Raw genomic sequence first — 27,400 nt, 5'->3', positions numbered from 1 at the left:
AGAGTACAGCAACGTTACGATTTCAATGTTTCTCCGCTAGAGGGCTATCTCTTTGTTCTCTTCTGCCCCGGCGTTCAAAATTAATAAGCAACTGAGAAAGAAGTGCCGGCGATAAGATATGTCAATATTTGTAAAATTGACTCCATAATCGTTCTGTAAACAGCTTTTTTCATTATATAGGCCTTGCCATATTTGTTTATTTTCTTATCTCACTACATAGAAATATTTACTTTGTATATAAATCTTTCCTATCTTGCTTTGTAAACGAATGACGGTAATTTTGTATATTAATCGGTAATTTTGTTTTCACCGTAGATTAGTAATTCTGATTAGTTTTCAAATTAGCCTTTTCTCCGATGATAAAATGAAGCTTTCTTAAACTGTTTATACAAGTTTTTATCTATTAATATGAATTTCGTAAACTATCTACGTGCGCTTTCACTACCAGCAAGACTAGATATAAAAGTGTGGAAATGCATACAGTGCAAATAATGTTGTTATAAAATTATTAATTTCATATGTGTTTAATATTATTATTTTCATTACCTAATACTAATCATTCTGTTAAAAGACCTTCTCACTTCAAAAGTCTCCAAAAAAGGTTATATTTTTGTTTCATAAACAGACAAATTGCGTGACTGAATTTTTAATTACAAATTTATTAACTGCAGCATTTAGATTCGAATTTTTAATTTTAAATCGTACAAAATTAAAGTTCTAGAGTCAAGTGAGGCTGACCAATCTCAAGAGAAAAAGAAGTATTTTTATAATCATGAAAATTTATGTCTCTTCTTAAAAAATTTTTAATGAAGCTGTGTAAAAAAAAAAAATAATTGCATGTGAAATAAAAGAGAAAGTTTTATTTCTGACTGATTTTGTAACTTTTACCAGCTAAAAAGAACAAATATTACATACTCTTTTTCTTTCTCTATCTAGTTTTAACAGAAGATTAAATTGAAAAATAATTATTCTTAATAATAAAAATAATAATAAAACCTTTAGTTCTAAAGTTCAGAACACATTCTCTGAAATTAATATACATTTTTTCCATTTCCCTATTATTGTTCCAAAATATCTTTATGTCTTCAATATAATGCTGATTTAAATTTTTAAGTTGGTTTAATTCTTCTTAAATGTATGTTTATATGTGTGAGGAATGTTATTCCTTTAAGTAACTTTTTTTTTTTTTTTTTTAATTTTCAGAATTTTTTCCTTACATGTCAGATTAAATGGAGGATGTATAGCTGGAAATTCGTACAGAAATGTCTTCTTTTCACCATAGTGTGTGTCTGTGTACTTTTTGCATATTGTTCTTATACAGGTTTGTGACACTAAAAATTTTGATATACATTTAATTTTTTGAAATCTTGTTATGAATGAGTAAAATAAAATATAAAAAAATACACAAGACTAGAGCTCATGTATATGAAACTTGTAAACATTCATATATATATATATTAATTACATGTTCATATGTATGAACTCAGTAAATCAAGTCGCATATAATTATATATAATATGTGAACTCCATATATTATTCATATAAACTGATATACACATACTTAACTTATTCTTGAGAAATGTGTGGTTTTTATATTTATATATATATATATATACATGATAAAAAGTATAGAATTAGCTCTTAAATCTTCCCTTTCCTAAATTTATTTGAAATTCAAGGTTGAAGAATCTTCTGTATTAGATGAAGTTTGCATATTTAATAGTTTTTTGGGTATATGAGGATTTAAAAAAATATAGCTCTGTTCTTTAGTACCTTAATTTAGTTCTAAGCAGGCAGTTCCAGCTATAATTTTTTAATAAGAAAGAGAATTTTTAAGAAATAATTTCAGCATTGTGGATGGGAAGGCTCTGCAATTCCTTGATTTTATTTTTAAGCCACTAATTACTTGAGTAAGTAACTATTCAGTAGTTCATTGTCTAACTCCTGTATCTCTCAAAATCATATTTTAGTTAATGTGGGTATAATTTTAAACAAAAGTTACAGTTTTGCATACAGAGATAATAATCAGAATATAAATAAAGAAAATCCATTAACAAGTTAAATGTAATTGCAAAATTTTGAACACTTAAATTAAAGGTCATCTATATTTATATATAAGTAGCATACTGTGCTAAATTTCAAAGTTTGTATGTTTCAATTTTTAAGGTGACAGCTATGGTTCAGATGAAGAGTATCCAACAAATTTCGATTATGAATGTATCAGAAATGGTTCTGAAGAAATTTCTCATAGTAAGTTATGTTTATTATTTGAATTATCTGAGAGTTTGTGTGAATATTCTTTTAAAAGAAGTTCTAGAATTATAGAACATGCATCAAACAATTTGAAGTAGCAAGATATATTTCAAGCAAGAAGCATACTTTTGTTCATATAATTTTGATTGTGGTAAAATTTTTCTAAACATAAGAAATGCCTCTCTTAGTTTGTTATTTCAACCAGTGCCATAGCAAGGTCTTGTGGCACCTGGTGAGAAGTTTTAATCATCTCCATTTCCACCAAAATATAAAATTAAATTTAGTGAGGAAGTAATAGTTTTATTCAGTTGGCTAAGTAAAGAGGGCATAGTGTTAATTGTTTTGTAAACAATTTTTAATAAATGAAAAAAACAGTCAAATGCAGTAAAATGTTATTTTATTAATGAGCCTATTTAATATTCAATGTAAGAAATCTTTTAGCATAGTGATAGTACCTAGTGTATAGATTTGCTGTTATTATAATACAATTTAATTAAAGCTCGGTTGTTTACAAGTTTCATTCTGTGGTCTCTAATCCAACAAACTTTACATTAACATGATACTTAGTCTCTTCTTTCTAATTTTTTGTTAGCAAATTTTGAAATTTTTTCATCAGATTGATACTTTAGCTACACTATTTTCAGTAGTCAAAATGACTAAGCTGGAGAGTCTAGTTTAAACTCCTCCCATATGATACAGAAGAAATATATTAAATTACGAACAATCTTAATCCTAAACTGAGATTGGGAACAGTGTTGAAAAGTTCATGTTCATCCACAAACTACAAGAATCTTAAGGAAACTCAACCAAGAGGTTCTTCTTTCTGGAACATTGGTGGCTTTTAGAAATCTTCTTAGGCGTGAAATTTCTGTAAGGATACCATCTGCAGACAGCTCAACCGATCTGATATATTCCATGCCTTCAGAGTGTGCATTGATTTTTTGTTGAAAACCCTGAATGCACTCTAACTTTGACCTTTTCAGTTCATAAATCAAAGTCTGCAGCTTTCTCTCCAGGTGTAATTTCCTTCTTCCTGACAGTTCTTTTTATTACAAAAATGCCCATTTCAGCACTTGCGTCTTTTGCATATTGCAGCGCTTCCTCAACAAAGTAATTTATTTTGTCTTTTAGACCCTTTAGGCTTATCATCTTGATAACAGACTTCTCAAAGCTTATTCTAAGAATCTATGAGATTTTCTAAGGCATTATTCCATAAACTAGAAAAGCATAAAAATAAGAAATAATCTCACGATGCAAACAACAGAGTTTGAGCTGTTCCTCTGGTTTCTATCATTTCCAAAGCATCACACAATTCATCAATGGCATTAACAATCTTCTTAATGCACTTGAAAAACACAAAATTAACAGCTTTGTATTGAGCACTCCATCTTGTTTCTGAAAGTTGCTTAACTGTGGCTTCAACATTTTTCTGAAGGATCTGTGCAATGGAAGCTGAGAAACACATGTGCGAACTCGCTGGTGTTCACCAAAAAATTACAGGTAATGGAACTGTTGCAAAAGTGTATGTTCCACACAGATTTAGAGAGTCGTTTGTGCATGCTGAAACAGTGCTTTAAGATTAAATTCGCAAATCTTTGCTTGAACTGAATCAACTCCATCCGAAGCATTGTTGTAGCCTTGTCCTTGGCACATTGTTATAGCTAGGTGGAGTTCAATAATCTTTAAAATATCTTCTGTTATGTCAATGCCTTTCTTCTCAATTAGCTGAAAAAAAGAAAAACACCTAGAGATGACTCTCTGTGTAAAAATAACAAATTATTTTACTAATTTGATTTATGTCCGTGATGTCAGGCATACTGTCAAAGATGATGCTAAAATAGTTTGAATTTTTAATATCGGCAAAAATCTTTAAACAGTTCCATCCAGAACTGAGATAAACTAATTTTATGTGGTGCGAGTAGTTTGTTTCCATCTTACCCAATGATGATTTAGTTAAATTTATTTTATGTGTGGGAGTAGCTCATTTTCATCTTACCCAATGATGATTGAGTTGACTTTTCTAACTTGATCAAGTGCTGTTTTAATATAGGATCATGATCATACTTTGATAGAAGTTCAATCAGCTGTTGGAAATTTTCTTTATTCTCGATTAGCATGTCCTTCATGCGGCCGAGGAGTGGAAGATTTTTGTTTAGCCAAAAGCATAGTGACATCTTGAAGTCTTTTTACAAGATCTTTTCTTTTTTTCTCTTTCAGCAACTGTCTAGTTAATTGGATGTATTGTTCTATTGGCAATTACACTTGTTCTTAAAATTTTCCAATTTTTGAAACAGCTTCATATTCTGAGGATTTAAGGCTGTGGACTTTTAGTTTTCACCATCATAAGTTTAAACCAAACTTGAAAGCCAGTTACGGTTAATCTTTGGATTATGGTAACTCGGCGATTTTTTTGGCGAAAATTTGGCGACCAACCCTGCTACAGCAACTTGCTAGTTTTTGTTTGGACGCCATTTTGTTTTCATGAAGTAAAGGCATTTTTTTCCAACAATCTGCTAGCCAAATTAAGCTTATGCTAGAACTTTTATGGAACGAAAGTGCTTAATCTTAGGTGCGAAATTGGGATAAAGTGCAGAATCGCAAACTGCTTGCCGCGTTTTTAAGAATTGCACATACACGGTAACCATGTACACGTTGACCAATTTTCACTTAAAAAAACATCCCACAATTGCACAAAAAGGGCATTGTGCACTCTTCCCTTTATCCATGTACACTGCTAAAGTCCTAGCTAGTAACCTTTATTGCCTTACCAAAATGTTGCCAAACTACCTGTTACCATATTCCAAAGATTAGCCCCCATTACACATGTATATATACTATATTACTCAAACATGCATCTATACCAAAGAGCCTACAAAGCCCATACAATGGCTTTCAATTGAGCATGCCATCAGTTTTCTCATGGCTGAGTGATAGAGAACCAATTAGACATCAACTGCCAGTTGACATCTTTCTTAGTCTTATCCCGTTGTCTCTTGAATGAAACAAAATGATCCAGATTTGTTTTGAAACACTTCACTTCCTTTTTAAAAATAAATCAGTTCTTAAATTATTTGTAACGGGATGACCAATCAGAGATGTCAGAAAACAAAATATTGCTATTAGTTTCTTCTTCATCTGCTCTTTCTTATCCTCCTCCTTCTTCCTCTTTGTCTAATGTACTATCTTCAAATTTATTTTCTTCTTCATTATAATTATCTCAGAAGTTATCAGTTTTTTTGTGAATGTCTTTTCTAATTTGTTCTTCACTTTCATAACTTCTATCAGGTTTTTCCCTAATTCTAATTTCATATTCAGATTGAAAAAATTTCGCAGTCTCTTCTTCCACACTTGATGCTGAGACGGGAGGTTTAACAAGTTATGGCATCAAGCTGGCCGACAATTGGACTTCCAAAGTTTTGGCCTTTTTTTTTTTTTTTTTTTTTTGGTATTTTTCCGATATTCACTTGCGACATATTTAGATGGTATTGTGATAATATGTGTGTCTTTAATTATTCTTATTTACATGCACACAGAGTCCCCAGGTAATGCTATTATTGGCTTTCGCTTCTCTTTCATTATCACCAAAAAGTGTGGCAGGTGCGTAACAGAAAAGCACCTTTTTTCCTTGCTTTGGTGTATGTGGCACCGACACTTCATGGTCATGTGTCTGAAATATGGAAAATAGCTATGCACAGTTAAACACGCTGGAGATAAAAAGGTTCCCCCATAGAGTGTTGCCATTGCTTGCTTTTAAATCGCTGAGTTTGTTAATCAAAAATTCGTTAAAGTTACAAAATATAAAAGTGATAATAAAAGAAATTCCAAATTTCAAATTTGGGGTTTCAGATGCCCATATTCGCAGTAGGATTATGCCATTCAAAATTGGATGGCTCTGGGTACCGTTGTTTTATCACAATGTGAGAAACATACATACATTTATGCAGATTCTTCATTATTTAATTTCTTCAAATAGAATACTGGGCGATAGAATTTGGTGGCAACAATTTGAAAAGTGATACAGCCTTTTAAAGTTTTCAATGCAAAATCGCAAAACGTAAACAATAGTCCTTCAGGGACAAAGCCCCTTTGGACTAAAAACTACACATTTTGTTTCACAAAAAGTGTTTAGTTTTTAAAACTTTACAATTAAGCAATTTATTAGGGCTGTCTAAAAGATGTACATATACAAACAGACATTTTGTAAAACGCGAGAAATGCCATTTCCTCCGAAATGTATTTTTTCACAGTACTTTCTCTATATCATAGTATTGAGTGTGAAAGTAATATGATAATGGATATATTTTTTTATTAAACTCAAAACTGTGCTTACCAAAATCAGTATTATAGAAGGAAAGGGGAAGAATGATTCAATGAATGAAGCAAAGTATTATATAATAGCACTAAAACATTTTCACCATCTTGCAGCTGGATATTTTTCATAGTGTAGATCTTATTAATTTCTAAATAATAAATTGCAGCATGACAATATATTGCTTATAATGTGGTATAATCAGCACAGAAATGTTTTGGGCAGTGTGATGAGGAGATATTGTCCATTCGCTTGTAGAGTGATCCTAAAGTAGGGATGCACAACCTTTTTAGCAGAAGGGCCACTAATAGAAATGACTTGGTTATTGAGGCTCAATAGCATATCGAAAAAATTTTTGGGGGGTTTAATGCAATAAGTCGCTTAATTTTCAATTCAGTCATGTACCATATCAAATTAAATTGATTTGGAAACCATTATGTATGTATATAAGCAAAGAGAGCTGGTGTTTCCCTTGCATGTGCTACTGGGGCCAAAAACACTTATTTCAGCTTGGAAAAAAAATACAGTTTATGCTTGTGCATGATAATTTAATACTTGTATATGAATATTTTAATAAAAATGTGTACAAGTTAGCCATAGTTAAATACATTAGTGTGATGGTTGAAATTGAATTTTATCTACAATTTTTGATATATTTGGTTGAAAGTTAGTTGTTGATATTCTTAAGACAGATTGCAAATGTTGATCTGTCAGTTTATTTCTTAATTTTGACTTATTTAGATTCATAAGAAAAAATGATTGTTCACTTCAGTGCAAATTGCCCCTTTGGACTAAGTAATACTTATAACAGCAAGTTTTACACTAAATATTGGGTTTTAACAAAAATTTCCCACCACCACAAATCTGCTCAAACAATTGTGTGCAACAGAGCGCTATGGCCAGCCTATTGATATTGATGAGTCCCACCTGCAAGAACTTGTGGAAGAAGACCAGTATGCTTCAAGAGCTTCCTAAGGAGTTCACATAATGCGACTAATTTACATTGAAAAAAAAGAGAGGGACTGTTGTATATCTCGTGTTCAATTGACAAAATTCAAATTGTGTTTTTTATGTCTCGAAAGCATGATTTTGGATATGTATTAGATTTATATATAGCATCATTCTAACATGGGTATTTTGACACAAAATCAGACTTTTTCTGAAATGACATGCCGATTTTTTCCCATATTTCTATTCTACGACTCAAACTATGCTTAAATATTAAATTTTGTAAAATTTGGTGTGAAATTTATGGAAAAATTCAAAAATTTATCTCGGCATATTTTTTTTCAGTTTTCGCCAAGAATAATTTACTTGGCAAACTTCTTAATTTATAGCAACCTATTTTCCTTTTCTTTTTTTCATTGTAAACGAGCCGAAAAAAGTCATTGTTCATACTTTCAAATAATTTTAACAAAGTGCATATTATTGGAGTTATTATCGCTCAAAAAAAAAAAAAATGCCAAATTTCAAAATGCTCTAATATGTAATTTCATATATATCTTAGAAAATTTTGAATTAAGAACTCTAATTTTTTGCAGGCGCCTGCAAAAGTGTAATTTGACTAACAAAAAGATCATGCTTTTTATTTGGTCGGTTTCCCATAGTATTATCCACAAAGAGTATCTGGAGAAAGGTAAATCTCTTGAAAGTAAGGTGTACAGCGAGATGCTAGTCCATGTTGACGCTGCTGTCAAGGAAAAACATCAAACTGAGTTTGAATGCAAAAAGATAATGCTCCATCAAGATAATGCAAGACTACATGTGTCTGCATTCACTGGCTGAGCTCTATACAGACTCAAATGAGATCTTTCGCCACACCCACCATATAACTCCAACATTGCTCCTTCGGACTTCTATAATTTTTCACACCTGCAGCTACATCTTGCTGATGTTATCTTCCATTCTGCGCAGGACGTCCGAAATGAAATTGATCTGTTTTTGGACTCTCTGCCGCCAAGTTTCTGGGCTGAAGGCTTTGAAAAACATTTTGAATTTAAATGCGAAACTCAGAGTTAAAACTAAAGTGCCTTTAATATTTTACATGTCATATATAGTTAATTTCCTGGAAGTAAATCTAGATAATTATCTAGAAAATGCTCTAAGATAGCATTGTCGGTCATTAATAAAAAAGTAGAATTTTAGAAGTTCTGATTTTAATTTATAATATAATTTTTATTTACTATATATTAAATCTAGTATTGTATGTTTCTTTTTCTACCTTGATGTTGATTATTTTGCACTCTTAATGTACCAAATTCTTGGAATATATTTGACCTTTATATTTATGTATGTTTCTTTAAATACTTTTTAGTTACCCATATCTGCTTCGAAGAACCTCATGTATTCTTCGTAGAGACATCAAAGTCAACTATTTTGACTCCACGTCAAGCTTGTGCAATTGAATCGACTGCAAGACATAATCCTTCTCTTGAAGTATTGGTTCTTATGACAGGCACAGATCCTATAAAGTTCGATGACCCATTGATGAAAACTCTTATTACTGTTCCTAACATAAAAATAATTCAAATCAATATAGAAGTTTTATTCCATGGTTCACCTCTCTTTGATTGGTATAGAGCTAAGAAGTGGGAAAAAAGCAAATGGAAGGTAAAATTTATATATATTTATTTTAATTTATTTCATGTAATTTAATTAATAAATGGTGTTATGTCGTGTTCATTATTTTCTTAGATTAAAATTTAATTTAAAATTAATTTACTAATTTTGGTACTTTACCTTCAGCTATGTGCAAGCAGTAAATCACCAAATAGTGTTTTAGTCACCATTATTGACATTGCAACTATTTCCGATCATTTTCTACTCAGATTTCTAGCAATTGATGCTTGATTATTTTACCAAGATTCTAATACACTTAATTACAATGAAAATTTGGAAGTTGTCTACAATAAAGGAAAAGGCAATACATTTTTTTCCCCTTAAGCATTTTGACTACTAAAGCAGTTTTTACAAAGTACCATAACATAAAAATATTTTTCATAGGTGGCATTTGATGACAGTGCAGTGTTTCTGTGTCATAAAAAAAAAAGTTCAACTTTTTTTAACTTAAAACTAGGTTTCAAAAGAGAAGCAGTATTAAAAGAATATGATTCAAATAATATATATTGAATTTTTTTCATGTACAAGATTCATATATGGTTGGAGCGAAAAAATGACTTCGGTGAAAATATTTTCATTTAATTTTTAGAATGTATTTTTCCAACTGGTGTAGGTATATCAGTTCCTAAATTTTGATGCTCTGTCGTGAAAGCAAAAAAATTCAGTTTGCTACGTAATTTTCATGACTTTTCTTCTGTGCACATAAATGCAAGCAGTTTCTCAAAAAAATTTTTACAAAGGCATCCATCTGCTAAAAGATAGCCCTGTTATCCTTGTCCTTATCAATTAACCAACCGTCTATGTGCTTCAAATAATATATAGAACATTTCTGTACTAGATTGTCAAATACCAGTTGAACTATCAAAAGTTGTGTTCTCTTAGATTACAAAAATCTTTTCTGAAAACTGCATACCTCTCTGCTAAAAAAATGAGCAGTCTTCTTAATTTTCTTGCTGAGTATGATCAAGAAAGCAAAGAAATTTTTAGCTTATTATTTCAGATGTAGGATCATATGTATCCCATGAAACTTAGAGTTGAAATTTATGGAATAAAGGCATTATAGATCCCCCCAAAGTCGGAAGTTCAAATAAGATGATTTATGATGCTTTGGGGGCTCACCAGCAGTCAAACAGTAAAAGTCGCTGAACACTGGTAATTGGTCCGAGGTTTGAGTCCCGTGAATGCACTGGCTGCATGGGCATTTTCATGGTTTTCCCCATGTGTAATGTGTGTACAAGCCAGTATCCCTTAGAAAGTTCTCCACAAAGGCAGATAACCTTCGAGGCTTTGCTGTAATCTCGTAAAAACAAACCGTGATGCTTTGGAACCGATATGAAATTTTTGCCCTAGCCATAAACCCAAAAATTTGAGAGATTTACTAAAAAAAAAAATACTTTGAGCAATTCAAAGAAGAGCGCATTCACTCAAACTATCGTACTGCTTCTTGATAATGCTCAATGCTTCTTGATAATACACTGCTGTTTAAATTCAAACTCTCATTTAGTCATTGGTTATTAAAAAAAGCATCCTTTATTATAATTTACTGGCACCTAATGTCTTAACCTTTTCCTTTCTTTGCAAATGTTGCTGCCTGAAAAATTATTCATTAAAATAAAGCAAAATGTAAAATGTGACATTAGCTTGATGGGCAAGCAATAAACTTATGTAGTAGAAGTGTACAAAAAATTTTGCTGAGTTATGATAAATGCCTGAATGAGGAATAGGATTATGTGAGAAAATATAGTAACAAATCAAAAGTGTAATGGGGATAAATTTTTAAAAATCTCAGTCCATATTTCTTTGTAGCTAAATAGGTTGTAATTTTTAAGTGTAATGTATCATAGTTTTTTTCATCTTTTATTACATAATAATAAATAATTTCCTTGTATAGTTAACCAAACCAACAAATAAAATAAATTATATTTTTAAAATTTATCATTTTCATTGTTATTATTATTAGCCCAAACAGACGTTAGTCCAGAAGGATTATTAGCCTCGAAACAGCATTGTGCATTGAATCACTATAAACAGCTGTATCACTTTTCAGTTGTTACCACTAAATTTTATTGCTAAAGAAACTAAATAATGAAAAATCTACACGAGAGTATGTATGTGTCTTGCATCGTAAAAAAGCAATGGTACCTAGAAACATCAAATTTTGAATAACATAATCCTCCACTTGAACATGGGCATCTGTAGGCCAAAATTAGGAATTTCTAATTTATTTTATTATCTATTTCATATTTTGTAAAACTTCAATAAATTTTTGATTAAAAAAACTCAACAGTTTCAAAGCGAGCAGTTGAACACTCTAGGGAATGAAACATTTTTATCTCCAATACACAAGACTCTTGGAAATTCTAAAGATACGCCGTTTTTAAATATTTTAGCACAATGTGGCGTTAGCCCAAATGCTTTAAAAATGTGTCTGTAAATGAAGAAAAACACCCGTCTGGGTGTAATATAAAATGTAAAGCTTTCAGATTTTATTATTATTTTTTTAGGCAAGCCATTTAAGTGATGCATTAAGATTTTTTCTTGTATGGAAGTATGGAGGCATGTACTTAGACACGGACATTGTTACTTTTCAATCCATGGAGCATTTAAAAAATGTTGCTATTACAGAGGACTGGAATAGAGTTGCATCTGGTATACTGATTTTTGATAAAGGGCATGACCTTTTAAAAAACTGCATGTTTGATTTTGCTGCAAACTATGATCCTTTTGATTTTGTGAGTAATGGACCTGGTGTTCTTACTCATAACATAAAAGCTTTCTGTGATATAAACAATATTGGTAAAGTTTCAGGTGCAAATTGCAATGTTGATATTCTCCCTCCAGAAGCTGCTTTTCCAATACCATGTGGTAAATGGGAAGAATATTTTATTCCTTCATTTGTAAAAAATGTTGCTGATAAATTTAATTCCAGTTATTTAATCCATGTATGGAATAAATTCAGCAAGAATCTTCAACTGCGTATAGGAACAAATAGTCTGTATGAACTCGCTGTTAAACAACACTGTCCTATTGTGTACAAATATGCTGAGCAGCTAGGTTATATGTAATAGAATCTCCGTCCGTACACAGGGTATCCAGTTGAAAATTATTCAGAATAATGAAAATATTCTGACAAATTATTATGTATTTTTCTGGTTTATGTCATTACAGAAAAGCTCTCACTCCTTTTTCTTACTTATAGTTGCAGAAAGAGGTTCACTAACTGTAGATGAATTCATTAACAATTTTGTCATTATAGGATGAGATTTTTTTGTGTTGTGTCCATTAGAGTGCAGTACAGAAGACATCCTCCAAAAGGTGTTTATAAGATCAGGTGTTTAAGAAATTCTGACAATCAATGGCCACTCAAAAAGCTTTATTGATCATTAGATTGGATTTATATGGACTTGTTTTGGCACTTACATGTTATCCCATCGAATGTGAAACTTATCAAGCAGGGTGATTTAGTGCCAGTAATGGATAAGTGTCATTTTATATAACACACTTGTAATCTCAGCACTTTCATTTGATGTAACCCACATTGATTCTTGATAGGCCAGCTTTTGTTTTTTTATGAGCAAGGATATAAATTACTGTTACTGCTGTATTTTTTCCTTGCATTTTGAATAAAATGAATTCAGAGACTGTAGAATCACATTTGTGACCAAACTCTGCTTCATTGACAGCTGGTTGAAGGAATTAACATCTCTTGAAAGGTAGAAAAAAAGAGCTGGCTACTATTTCTGACATTCTGACAGAAGAAAATCAAGGGCCTAACAGAATAATAGAAATCAACAAAAGCCTTTACGAAGGGTAAAAATGGAGCAGATCAAATACTTCCTCAGCAGTGGGTATTTGGTAGACTGTGCAGAGAAACTGATGTTTTATTGTAAGTTGCAGACAGAAGTGCAGCTGAGAATTCTGCATTGAACAATTGGCACAACCTTGGTGGTATCTGTGTCTAATTTCATAGTTCTGTACTAGCAAACTTTCACGGTTGACGAGATAATACATAAATACTCTTTTTAAACACATTATTTGTGAGATCAACCTGAACAAATGTTATTATCCGAAAGATTCTGCAACTATTGTTACTCCAAACATTCTTTACTTGGGCTGAGGTTATCTGCATTATTAGCTGGATTATTAGCTAGCATAACATTGTGAACAGTGGTGGTTCCAGTGAAATAACTTGTTTTGGCACAGTGAAATAACTTAGTTATAGGTAAGAGAAAACTTTACTGAGAATTTTCCGTGATATAAATTTGTTGTTTTGGATATTTTTCATCTGAAAACCCTGTATTCTCATAATTATATCTAGAAAATTTGTTAAAAATGGCTTATTAAAGTAAAAAGTTATTTTACACTTTACTGTGATTATCCAGCCAGCCGTCCATATAAAGAAAAACTAGTTTTCTATTGTATATAAATAAAAATGGTTTACGTGATGATGAACTGTTAATCAATGCATGTTATCATTTATGTACATAATCAGCTATTAGTATATAATGGATTTCCAGAAATAGTCATATATATTGCTCATTTGTAAACTTGTCATGCTGCAGTTGCAACATGAGATAAATTGCTGCGATAATAACATATGGTAAATTGAATTTAACATATTGGTTATTTTAAACATGTATGTACACTGCAGGAAAAAAAATGGGATAGTTCCTATATCTCTCGTTCTACTGGTCCGATTGACGAAATTCAAATTGTGTTTTTCATATCTCGAAAGCGCAACTGATATAGCAATGTTCTGACAGGCATTTTGACACAAAATTGGACTTTTTCTGAAATAACGTGCCATTTTTATACCATACTTCGATTTTACGACTTAAATTATGCCTAGATATTAAATTTTGTGCGAAATTTACGGAGAAATTCAAACATTTATCTTGGCAAAATTTTTTTCAGTTTGGCCAAGAATAATTCACTTGGCGAACATCTTTAATATATGGCAACCAATTTTCCTCTCCCTTCCATTGTGCCAGAGCGGGAAAAAAAGTACCTCGTTCCTACCTTTTTACATTGTGTATGAACGGGGGAAAGTTACATCATTTCTACTTTCAAATAATTGTAGCAGTCTAAACCACATCTGATGTTTTATTGCTTTCAACAAATATGCCAAATTTCAAAAGGCACCAATATTTAAATTCACGTATATCTTCGGAAATTTTGAATAAAAAATTGTAATTTTTTGCAGGTATGCTTAGAAATACGTCTATTTTAAGATGATGGTAAAAGTTTTATAATTATAATTCAATTTTTTTTTGAAGAATTTATACATATTATTTAAAAACGCAAATTTTAAAAATAAATCGTAAAAAATGGGTGAATTTCATTTGGAATGGACCTGAGTTTCGAAATGTGAAAGGAAGAACCAAATAAGTTTATAAAAAAAGAGGGATTAATAAATATATACCAAAATCGATTGACATTGAGAAGCAAAAAGTTTAAGAACTAATTTTTTAAAATCTACTTGTGCAATTTTTACAAAACTTGGTAATTTGAGTCATAGAATTGAAATATGGAAAAAAGTTGCTATGTTATTTCCGAAAAAGTCTGATTTTGCGTCAAAAAAAACTTATATTAGAACAATGCTATATATAAATATAATACATATCATAAGTCACATGAAAAGTCCAAGTTAAATTTTGTCAATCGACCAAGTAGAAAGGGAGATATAGAACTGTCTCCACACCTTTCTCTCTCTCTTTTTTTTTTTCCCACAGTATACATAATGGCATAAATTGTAGTTCCTTGGGTTGTAATGTATAAATTACTTTGAAGAATAGTCTTGCATGTTGATAATTGTAAACATGTTTGGGTTGTAATATGTGTTATGGTACAAATTTCACTGTTTGGGTTGTGATATATAAATTGCTTTGAGAAAGAGTCTTCACAATTTGAGAATTTGTAAAAATATTTATGATAAATTGTTGTTTGGGATATAAATTGTTTAAAAAAATAGAAATGCATCTTGATTTGGTATCTTGTGATATTTGCATTTGCATGTATGTGATAAATTACTCCAAGTTATATTTGTAAAACATGCTCAGGTTGTAATATATGTGTGGTACACTGCTTCAAGAAATAGTCAAATTTAAAATTTATTTCTAAAGTTATTATTTATTCTAAAGTGAGTTCAAGTTATTGGACATTTTAAAATGAATTTTCCATTATTATGAAAATAATAATTAGTGAGTACTGAGAGCCTGATCTGTTGTAATTCAGAGCTTCTTATGCTCTCTTACAGGAAACATATCATATTAATAAATATAAATATTCAGTTCAATACTTTTTGTCAAAAGGAGGTTAATAGTTATTTCTTTGGATATCATGTTTGATTTGCACTGGTGATAATGAAATCAAATAAATCTTTCATTCTGAAAGATTAATTTATGCGATTATTATACATTTAAAGTTATTATGAAAAGTTTTAGTGTTTATTATTCTTCAGAACAGGAAATGATCCTTACTTATTAAATTACTTTGTAAAACTTAATGTTTTTTAATCCCTTATAGCTATTTTATTTTCCCAAATTCAATTTTAAAAATAGATAACTTTGTGGCCCCCAGATAAAAACTCCTGAAAATTTCTATCCGTGGATCTTAATTAAAATATACAGATATGTTTACAAAAAGTAGTAGTATAGTTTATGTGATTTGCAATATCTAGTAGCAGTGAAAATTTTATGGGCACTGACGATCATAAAATTCTTAGAACTACAGTAAAAGTTTGACGATCCCAAATAGTTTAGGAAATGCTGAATTCAGGCTATGTAAGAATTCTGAATAATATGTAGAAAATGCAATTCTTGATTGAAAAGCCAAATGAATGGAAGAAAAAATTTCCAATTTAAAACTATAAAAAGAGTAACTTTATTTGTTATCGACTTATGTTATGAGAGATTTTAAAAGAAAAAAGGGCAACTTCTATTGACCATGAAAATTGGTCAAAGGGATTGTCAAAGTTGCGCCAGTCATTCCGGCAGAAGTTTGAAGAACAGATTACAAGTTACGAAAGATATAAAAAAATTACTTGTCATGTCATTACTTTATTAAGCATGGATATAATTTTTCACATTGCACAACCAGTATTTATCAATTTTCACATAGTCACTTCTTGATGTCCGGGTTCTGTAATTTTGAAAATACTCTACTGCATGCTGTTTCATTGAAATCAAGTCACAAATTTTAATCTTTTTTTTTTTTCAAAATGCAATTGAAAAACAAATAAGTAGCAGTTAACTTACTTTGTATAAATTAACTAGCATTAAAAAAAAATTAAACTGTCTTATTGTGAATTAATCAGGTTAAACCTGATAAGCCAAGGCCAAAAATCTTATGATAGGTATTGTATCAAGCTTTATTATTCGTGCTACATTACAGTGTTTTTCCACAGTTTTTTGTTTTATTATATCCATGCTTAGAATGACAAAGCTGCAGATCTCGTATTGCTTAATTTTTGAAAGAGCTTCTAAAATTTGAAAGTATTCCAGTTACTTGAGCTTTCTTGATAGTTGAATGCTGGATAGCCAGGCTTTTACTGTACTATGCTGATTATTTGTATCCAAGAATTTAGCTATGGTAGTAGTAGATTAGTGCTTAATATAAAGAACTGATATATTTTTAATATTTACTTTTAACTTATGTAGAGGCAATAGTTATGACAAAAGATAAGTGTATTTTTATATAAATATATCAAGCAAGAGTATGAAGATGTATCATGAATCTTCTTGAAAAAAAAAAATAGCTTCAGAATGATTGATTATGTAAAATATAAAAGGTAAAACGATGTAAAATATAAAAGGTAAAATATAAAAGGCAGCCATCGCATTAATTTAAATTGAACTTCTTTGATACTAAAATCTATGATTTTGTTTCTGAAACTTGTTTATGATTGTAAAAATAAAAATAATACAAAAAATAATAAAACTTAAAAATAATATAAACCAATTTTTGAAACTTTTATTCAAATTCTTAATCTGTCATTTTTTAAGTCATTCATGTGCAGTTATTTGTATTATAGTTTGTAGAGCCATTAGATTTGTCAAATCAGGAAATATGAAAAGTATATGCAGAAATTATAAAATTAAATGGGATGCAGAAATTATAAAATTAAAATATGAAACCATAATTTATGAAATAAAGAGCAATTATGATCTAAAGGGTATCAACATTAGAAAAAAAAGAGGAGCTTAATATTTATTTGTTTACTTTATTAAACATTTCTTTCAACGTGCGCATGCGTAAAGCATATGCTGCCACATAGTCGAAATTAGAAAATTGCAACCAGAAAACTATTTGATGTGTATTCGTGATATTTATAATGACGAGGAATTTGATTTAAATCATATCAAAGACGGAGTACAACGAGATGAAATACTGCATTTAGTAAGGAATTATAAGCCGAATAAAATAAAAACATCTGCTCTGAAGATAAGGATAGTGCTGACAGATCAACTTCCAGTTTATTGCGCGCCGTGATGTCCCCCCCCCCCCGGCAGAGCAATGTGAAATTGATAAACAGATTTCGGAATGGTTAGAGAAACAAATCACCTCTCTGTCACTCTGTTCATGCTTTTATCCATTTTTTGCAGCAATTACACTTTTTGTTTGATGGACATCCAAATATGCTTTCGTTTTGTAGATCCTTCGGCAGCTCCAGAATCGGAAATTCTTTTTGACATAATTCCCACTTACGTTTATAAAATTGCTCTAACAGTCTGCAAAAAATAATAAGCCGCATCCAATTAGAAGATTAAAAAACAATGCCATCTGCAACATTAACTGAAATAAATAATTTTAGCTTAGCTTATACCGTCCGTTATACATTAAACACGCATGCGCCGAAAGTTTGTAGTTTTGATGTCCGGATTATAGATCATTCCGGATTAAAGACTTTTGACTGTATTTATAAATCACTTCAAATTTATATTTGCCAGTATTAGCAGTAAGTCAGTGTTAGCCAGTGTGGCCTCTGTAACTGCAACCTTCAGTTCTAGGAATTAGTGTGCCGATGTAGTTATTATCTCACTTATTATAGAGCATTATGCCATCTAATTTACTTCATTTAAAATGTGCTGCAGAATGTTTTATGTTCCTTTCTCATTATCTTCAAAGGATTTTTTTAGTTTATCAAATGTCTTGTCCTGCTTTTGTGATTATGTACTGTATCATTTGCAGGGTCCTGATTTTGATGACCTAAAAATTCACTGAAAATGCACTTAAAATGGAAAACGCCCTTAAAAAATACAAAAATAAATTACACATTTGAGTTTAAAAATAGCATGCTGAATAACGATTACTAAAGTTAAACAACAAGAATCAGTGTAAGGTCTAGTTTTGAAGGCTTCGTTTTACGCTTCTGCATCTGAAGCAGATGGCTCTATATTTAAATCTTTGAAACTAGTCCTACAAATGTATGAATATTACATTGATATTTACTGCTTAAACTCCTCTAATAAAAAATGACACAACTGGCAAACACTGACAAATGGATTAAAATCGAAACAATTACACATACCTGTTGCTCTACTTTTTTTTAGCCCAAAGGGTGTTAGCCCAGAAGGGCTATTAATTTCATTTTGCGTTGAAAATTTTAAATGTTTGTTCACTTTTCAAATTGTTGCACCAAATATTATCGCCCTGTGTAATATTTAAAGAAATTAAATAATGAAGCATATGTATAAATGTATGTATGTTTCTTGCATTGATAAAACAACAGTACCTAGAGCCATAAAATTTTAAATAACGTAATATTCCACTGAATATGGGCATTTGGAATCCCTAATTTGAAATTTGTTTTATTATCAATTTCATATTTTGTAACTCTACAATGAATTTTTGATTAACAAATTCAACGATTTCAAAGCGAGAAATGGCAAAACTGTAAGGGAAAAAAAAAGCTTTTTATTGTTATTATTTTCCCTGAAATTTCAACCTTATACAGGTGTGTTACATTGCAATAAGTAGGCTTTCGTCAGTATATAAATTTTTATATTTTTGAGTTCTGTCATCAGCAGTTATTACTTGAAAAAAAATTGCATCCCTTATTCCTTATTGTTGACTCTTCTTCAGTTTTAAAAGCGTCTACATCTCCTGTTAAGAAGAGGGATATTTTCCTGCAAAGTTTGGATTCCACACTTTTTATTTAAAACAGTGTGGAATTTAGCAAATGTTGTATTTGAAACTTTGCCTTTGATCTTTTTCAAAATGTCACCTAATTTATCAGTGTAATTTATTGCATCGTCAGATTTCATATTTTGCTTTTGAAAGGATTTAATAGTTGAAATTAGGTTTCTGAAACTAGATCTGATGTATGCAAGATTTCCTTCAGTTTTGTCTGTGTGAAAAACTTTGTGACTTGAATCAAAGCAAGATTATACCAGCCAAGTTAAAAATGAAAATAAAGGGAGATTTTATCGAGGTAGAAAAAGGATATTGCACATAACTGAGATTGTGTAATTCCAAGAATGTGTCTGTGGAATAGCTTTGCATGTAATCCTATGGAAATGAAGATCCCCCCCCCCCAAAAAAAAGACTTAAAAAGCAAGGAAATGCCCATATGGGAAAATTCTTAGAAATGGCACTCATATCTTGTGGAAAAAGCCTATCGTGATAATCAGTTTTGTATGGATAGGACATGCCTGCCTATTAAAAAAATAAGTACATAGGAATTGAGACAATGTTATTTCGAGATTCACTTTATTTTTCAGTTTGATTACTAAAATATGCCTCAGAATGCTCTCAAATGGCCTAAAAAAAACCCAAAATGCTTTAAAAGAAGAAAATACTAAAAAAATGCATGTCATTAAAATGCAGGCATGAACATAAAAGAATTTTTAAACCCATGAAAGAATTATACAAAGCATCATTTTACACTTCTAAATCGTTTATTTTATTAACCATGCCAAAGCATGCAAGAGTTATCTGCTTCTTAAGATAGGAAGGCTTGTATAAAAGGCATTCTAAAACTACTAACTGTAGTTCTTTTTTATGTAACTTTCTTAATAGTATATGAACTTCATTATACAGCTTTCAAAAGAAACCTATTTCTACCTACCATTCTGTTTTCTTGCACACATGTGGATTAATATCTGTCATTTACATATTTTAGTGCATTATCTCTAGGAAACTAAATAATCACTTGTATTTTAAGTATCCAGTATGTGCAAAGATTTTTGAATTTTTGAATGAAAGAATCCATTATGGTATAGAACAGCAGTCGCCAGCCGGTGGTCCATGAAAACGTTTTGATGGTCCACAGAAAAATTGGGACATTATTTATATTTTTATGAAGGTTCAGTTTAAAAAAATGATGAGTAATAAAACCTATTATGGAATATGGATTATACTTTTTTTAAAAAATTTTAACTACTACTTTTAGTCCCTTTGAATTTAGTGACTTTTAGCTACTTTTACAAGTGTATCTAGCAACATCTGAAAGTGAGAGTTGGCATCCATGGATATGCTGCTATTATGAATAATAATGCAAATTGGAATTCTCTTTCCTTTTGAATTACGAACATATGCTATTGTAGTCATTAATAACAGTTTTTCTCCATGTCAATAGGCAACTTGATGGATTTTTATAAGAACCATCTGCATTCTTATTTATAATTGCATCACTGGAAGTTTCCGTTTTTGTTTTGTCTAACTGTTGATCGATGGTGTCATTGCTCAGTAAGCGATGATTATTATGTTTACAATAATTAAAAATGGGCGGCATAACACTTTCAGTTTATTGATATTGCTTCGTGTTTGCCAGTTCTTGCTTTTTGTGAAGTTCCTTTTTAGTGATTTGGAAATGTGAAGCTTTCTATACAAAGGTAAGATTTTTGTACTTTACATATAATTTTCCAATGTGAACGAAATATGTGTATCAGTGAGATGTTAATAGTGTTTTAATTGTTACTCATGATCAGGGGCGTAGCCCGAATTTCGATAAAGGCAAGCTGCTGAACACCAAATGTTTTGAAAATTATATTATCAAATAAAAATTAGAATTACATGTATTGGAAAGTTGAATATTGTTTTTGCGTATCAATATGTTGTTTTTAAGGTTTTTTTAAAAATTCATATTAGTGGTCCACCAAATACAAAATTCTATATGTAGTGGTTTGTGAAGTTCTAAGGGTTAACGACTATTGGTATAGAACATCTTTATTGGGCTTTCAGTCTACAGTATATTCTCCTGCCAAAAGTGATAGTTCATTACTTTCTTTAGATAGACATCAAAAATAAGAGAAAAGCAAAATTGGGCAATGCTCCAAATGAACTTTTTAGAAAGTGCATAATTTTGTGTTTCTACTGTGATAATGTTGCATATGCTCAACAGTTGGACATTCTATAAATTATATTAACTAGATGTATAATTAAGAAAATATAAATTGAATTGATTAATTTGTTGAGCAGTTATAATAAAAATAAATATTATGAAATGTAGAATGGTAATGCATGCATTAAAGATAAAGATCTTTTCTCATGACTAATAAAAACTCTGCTTTTTTTTTTTAAAAAAAAAAAGTGAATTTTTTAGTTTTTCAAATTACAGGTTTGAAAGACTAATATATATAATTTTAGTAACTATTTAACTATGAATGTTTCCAAGGTGCATATTTCTATTTATAGGTAACTTTGTGTTTGTTTATGCAATGAAACCTTGGTTATGCAAATGTAATTCATTCCTGAAAGCCGTTCTTCAATTGAAATGTTTGTAAACTGAAACAGCTTTCCTTATAAGAATTAATGTAAAATGGTGTTTTGTACCAGATTATTGCTTATTTAAATTTTACAATACTTTGTCCAATACTATTCCAAATGAACTTTATAATCATAAATATATACATAATCCAAAACCAATAGGAATCATTAACTGGTCTCAAAGTCACTGTTTCCTTATAAGAATTAATGTAAAATGGTGTTTTGTACCAGATTATTGCTTATTTAAATTTTACAACAATACTTTGTCCAATACTATTCCAAATGAACTTTATAATCATAAATATATACATAATCCAAAACCAATAGGAATCATTAACTGGTCTCAAAGTCACTGCCTAATAGGGCCAATACATGATCTAAAAACATCCAAAAGTTAGATTAAAATTTCAGAATAAGTAATTACAACCTAGTCTTTTTCTCTTATATAAAATTTTGTTCGAGGCATAAATGAATATCATTTCATTCTGATAAAGATCATTACCTTGAAATTACTAGAAATTAGCTTCATCACAGATTGCATATGCTCATTGGCTAACCGGTTTCTTTTCTTCTTATTTATTTTCAGCTGTGAAGAGAAGCTGTTCACATGTAATCCTTAACAAAGAAATAACTCTTCATACAAAAATTTATAACTGAGCTTATTTATTTTTTTTACAGAAGTACCAATGAAAATTAATAAAATCTGTATTTTCAGATCTTTAAATAAGATTTATATCACACTGAGCATTAATTAACTCCATTTATAGGTTTTCAGGTGTGTTATTCATTTTTAATGGAAATGAAAAATATCACTCAGATTTCAGGTAACTGAAATCTTGAAATCTCTGCTACAAATATATAATTAAAATATCTGAAGTCACTGATACATATAACTAAAAAATTAAAACAACAGGTATACAGATAAAATAGGCATAAACTTAAATTTCACTATATCTGTACAAAGCAGAGTGAATTGGCCCTAGTGGAAAGTGATGATGATAATCATATTGTTTAAATGTAGAATTTTCTTTCATAAAAGTGTTAGGTAACTGTCTGTAAGAGATGCCTTTTATCTTTCCTTTCTCTAAGTGCCATTCAGCTTGGTTCGCGATTTTACTGGCCCTCTTTACATTCGAAATTTGCCTAGTGTGACTTGTTGGTTACATTTTTAATGTTTTCTTGCTACTGCTTTTATGGAAGGGGGGGGGAATCTTTATGTGAAAACTCTGAATCTTGCTCCATTTTGCTTTGTTGATAAAGTTAAGCAATGGAATATATTAAAATGATTTTTCTGGAAATCCCAGAGCGTTAATTATGTGGCCTATGTTAAATCTGAAAATTGCATGTTGTCAGTAGTGAGTGTTCATAACTCGAGATACCATTCCTCACCTGAGGTATTTTGTGTTCAGATAATTTGTTCGTGATCCAAGGTTCCATTGTATATATGTATAAAAGCAATAGTTCCATGCCAAAAATCTTAAATTTCAGTATTATTATTGTAGACTGTTATACCTGTTCCTAATTGTTTACTGGAAGTGAAGATCAGTATTATTACTCTTACTATTGTTAGTATAATTGAAAATGGAAACATGTTAATGAAATTGTAATGTGCAACATACCTCATAAGAATGTAATTATTTTATACTTTGTGTGCCATTCACAAATCTTTGATTCAATTTTGTTTTGATATTTATCTATTTGTAATATACACACATTTCTTTTAAAATATAATAGAAAACTAAAATATCACATACCAATTAATTATTAAATTTGTTACACTATTTAATTATTATTCAGAAATATTTACTTTTGGATAAAATTTTATACTTTAAATGTTGCCATGTTCAGACTTTTTTTGGGCGGGGGTGAATACATCTGAGAAGGCTGTTGGTCAACTGAGGTTTCAGCATATCTGCTGCTTAGCTCAATTTAAATTTTGATGGAGACCTTTCTAAAAGATTACCCTCAGGATTTCCTATTCTTCTTCCCCTACTACCAGCCTCTCGAGATGACTTTTGGCTCAACAGTATTAAATGCTATTAGGACACAAAAACACTATACACTTACAAACATCTATGCCTTCTCTGGAATTTAAACATGATCCCAAAGTTAGGGTAGCCATTTCGCCTACCACCAACTAAAACAAAGCATTTCTTAGTCACATGCAGTGAAATCTCTTTGAATGCCTTTCAAAGGGGCCATCTTTTTTAAAAATACAAATCCTGGTACCGAACAATCACTAGTAATTACATTTTTTAAAATAATCGCCTTCAGAAAATTTTGTCTGAAACTAAATTGTCATCATAGGGAAATGTCAATGTACACATTTTTTTAAACTAAACAAAATTCTATCTTGGATTAATGTAAGTTTCATAAAAGAGCTCAATACATTTTGAGAAAAGTCTGATATAGATATGTTTGAAGGGGAGAGAATGATCTCCAAATGAAAACATTTGCTTCTTCAAATTGATGTAACAATCAATATATTTGGCAATAACATACATATATTTTGATATTATAATGTAAATCAACATAAAAGCTGAATTATAATTTCATAACTATATATAATTAAGGCAATACAATTTTTGCATACTTTACTGAATATGTTATTATAAATATTAAGAAGCACTTGTTCTTTTCATTAAACTAAAAGAAAAGTTATGCAAAAGATTTTAAAAATGAATACCCATCAAATTTCTTCATTATACACATAATACTTTTTTTTAACTTAAATTCTCTTTATATGAAATGTTCATGTTCATTGAAAATAAAATTAATAAAAATGAATAATACAACTTTATGTGCAATTAGCAAAAATAATTTATTCTATTCTACAAAAACTAAAATTATTCTATTTCCATATCCTGTAACATTAATGATTCCTCTTGCAAAGTGTGCTTCCAGACAGTTTAGATTTTTCTAGATAGTTTCTCAGTAGTTTAAAAATGAATAAAATTTTTGCAGTGTGTAAAAGTTCTATTAGGTTATCTGAATGTGACAAAGCATACAAAGATTATCTGCCTAAGAAAAGAAACAGAAGTGGTAACTTTGCAAGAGGAAAATTCCAATGTTTTTTACATAAAATGTTTAAAAAGATATTCATATCATAACTAATGTAATTATAATTAATCTAAGTGCACATATAAAGATTACATCAAGAAACTGTTAGTTTTATGTATTAGTCTTAGAGGCTGTGTATGATAGGTGTGGTATAGTGCATGTGTAAGACATAAATGTATGTTTTGTTAAATAGTTATATAACTTAGGAGTAAATTATCTGCTGCCCATAATTTCAGATATTTTTTTAATTCTTGTGTATTTCAGTGTTCCTTCTATATGTTCCAGCATAATACACTGCCCTCCAAAAGTTAAGGAACAGCATGTTTTTGTGTGATTTGAGATTGAAGCAACATAGAAAAAATGAATTTAGAGAACATATTCACTAAATAGTTGATACCTTAATTATTGTGACGTAGAATGCTTCTTAAGATCAACACAAACATGAATTACAACAAAGAATTGCACTCTTGGCAGAGAAACCCAGTCTTGGAGAAACAGTACATCAGTTTTTTGAGGAAAAATGGAGTGGTTCCATTACAAAAATGGGTTGTAATAAGGAATGTGTCCACCCCCTAGCTGCAATACATCAGAGGCAGTGATATTCTATGTTCAAGTGAAATGGGAAGAAATGACCAGACATGGAGTAATTCTTGTTCAAGCTCATCTAACAACCTTGGAGGAGAACTCTGCAACCTGTCTCCCAAGGTCCCAAAGATGCTCTATTGGATTCAGGTCTGGGTATTGAGCTTGCCATTCCATCCACTCCATACCATAACCATCAAGATATTCTTCAGCAAACCAAGCTCAGTGCAGTCATGCATTGTCATCCATCATAAAAAATTCAGGACCAATAACAGCGGCATATGGGCGGACATATTGATCAAGGATTTCATCTCGATATCTCACACCGGTCAAAGTTCCTCCATGGAATACATGCAGATCAGTGTGACCACTAATAGAGATCCCAGACCAAACCATTACTCCCCCACCTCTGTGTCTTCCACATTGTGGGATTAGTTGTATATGGTGCGTTGTTCCCACCAGATAGGCTGACGACCTGACTCACTCTGCAATGTGAACCTGGACTCGTCTGTGAAGAGAACAAATACCCATTGTTGACTGGTCCAGGAGACATGTTCTCTTGCCCAACATAATGAGCACCTCTGTGTCCTCATGTCAAGGGGACACAAATGACTGGTCGTCTTGTATTGTGCAGGTGTTTGTGCACTGTAGTAGTGCACTGTTCTTGCTCCTGTTGCCACTAAATGATCTGCCATCAGCTGTGGCACAGTAATGCTACTCCTCCTTCAGAACTAAATAATGGTTTCCTGCAGATGTTGTAACTCTAGGTCTGCTTGGAACATGTCTTCTAGACACAGAATCCTTGGATTCAAACTGATCCCATAGTCGGTGGACACACTACGAGAGACAATGTGATGTTTAGCAGCTTCAGCTTGTGACATTCCCATTTCCATCTATCCAATCACCCGCCACCTCAACAAATTGGCCAAACGACTTCTGGACATTGATATTGTCCACGAAACTGTAATAACTGAAGATAACAGTTCAGAACAAAAATTACATTTTTTGCATTTTTTCTCCAACTCCTATATAAGTATTCAATTTCTATAAAATAAAAGTGATAGTTATTGTTTTTGCATATATTTGCTTACACTTCATATGGCCTGTAAATTTAAATGTTGACATTTTTGAAAAACATGCTGTTCCTTAACTTTTTGGAGGGCAGTTTATTAAGACATATGTACATTAAAACTGAAAAGTTATTGATAGAGTATTTATAATATATTGTTACTATTAAAAAAAAGTGAAACTGAAACACTTGTTTTTGTTTGTTGTATTATTCCATATTTCTAATCTAACAGACCTATACTTTATTATACTTGCATTGAATATAATTATGTTCTGATGAATGTTTTTATAGCCAAAGATACTAGTTTAAGTCATGTTTTTGTAATAAAGTATTTCCTTTATAGAAATTTAGTATAATAAAAATCTAATGTGGACACCACAATTTCCTTGTATGGCCTATCAAATTATACATTTTTTGCTGCACTTCATTTAAACTTATTTCCTAAAATTTCATTACAGATACATTTTCTCATTCAATTAAGTTCTTGCTTCTCCCCAAGGCAAAAATACATAAAAACTCAAAACACCTTCATTAAATTTGTGAAATACAGGAAAACGTAAAACACCAAATACAGTTAAAACATTTTTACTCGAAAACCGTGAGCAAGAAGGCAAATCTTTCAATGCACAAAATTGAAAATTTACTTTTGGTCCCACTTGGCAAAAAGACATTGGAGGTGTAGAAACAGACTTAATTCACTATTCTATCGAGTTTGAAATGTAAACAAATGGCAGTTCATTAGGCTTAATTCGCCACTTAATCTTTTAAATTGTGGATAATTCTATAACTGTAGCATGCAG

At 30.6% G+C, this 27,400-nt stretch overlaps 1 protein-coding gene across 1 annotated transcript; it reads left to right on the top strand.

Moving 5' to 3' along the window:
* Positions 1-26,981, top strand: LOC118194672 (lactosylceramide 4-alpha-galactosyltransferase-like). The gene is made up of 5 exons (XM_035365842.2): positions 1-155; positions 1,204-1,321; positions 2,167-2,250; positions 8,877-9,172; positions 11,686-26,981. The coding sequence occupies exons 2-5, from the start codon at positions 1,237-1,239 to the stop codon at positions 12,244-12,246; spliced, it is 1,026 nt and encodes a 341-aa protein (XP_035221733.1). The 5' UTR covers positions 1-155; positions 1,204-1,236; the 3' UTR covers positions 12,247-26,981.
* The last annotated feature ends 419 nt before the right edge of the window (positions 26,982-27,400 follow it).

This window comes from Stegodyphus dumicola, chromosome 10 (assembly GCF_044657685.1).
Source record: "Stegodyphus dumicola isolate Sdum_Otavi_A_Nest chromosome 10, ASM4465768v1".
Classification (NCBI taxonomy): Eukaryota; Metazoa; Arthropoda; class Arachnida; order Araneae; family Eresidae; genus Stegodyphus; species Stegodyphus dumicola.
This window is presented reverse-complemented; position numbering and strand designations above follow the sequence as displayed.

Bases quoted from the DNA above. Each gene is read 5' to 3' on its own strand.
- LOC118194672 (XM_035365842.2), top strand. From the start codon at position 1,237: ATGTATAGCTGGAAATTCGTACAGAAATGTCTTCTTTTCACCATAGTG. The intron at 1,322-2,166 runs GTTTGTGACACT...TCAATTTTTAAG, and splicing joins TGCATATTGTTCTTATACAG to GTGACAGCTATGGTTCAGAT. The intron at 9,173-11,685 runs GTAAAATTTATA...TTATTTTTTTAG, and splicing joins GGGAAAAAAGCAAATGGAAG to GCAAGCCATTTAAGTGATGC.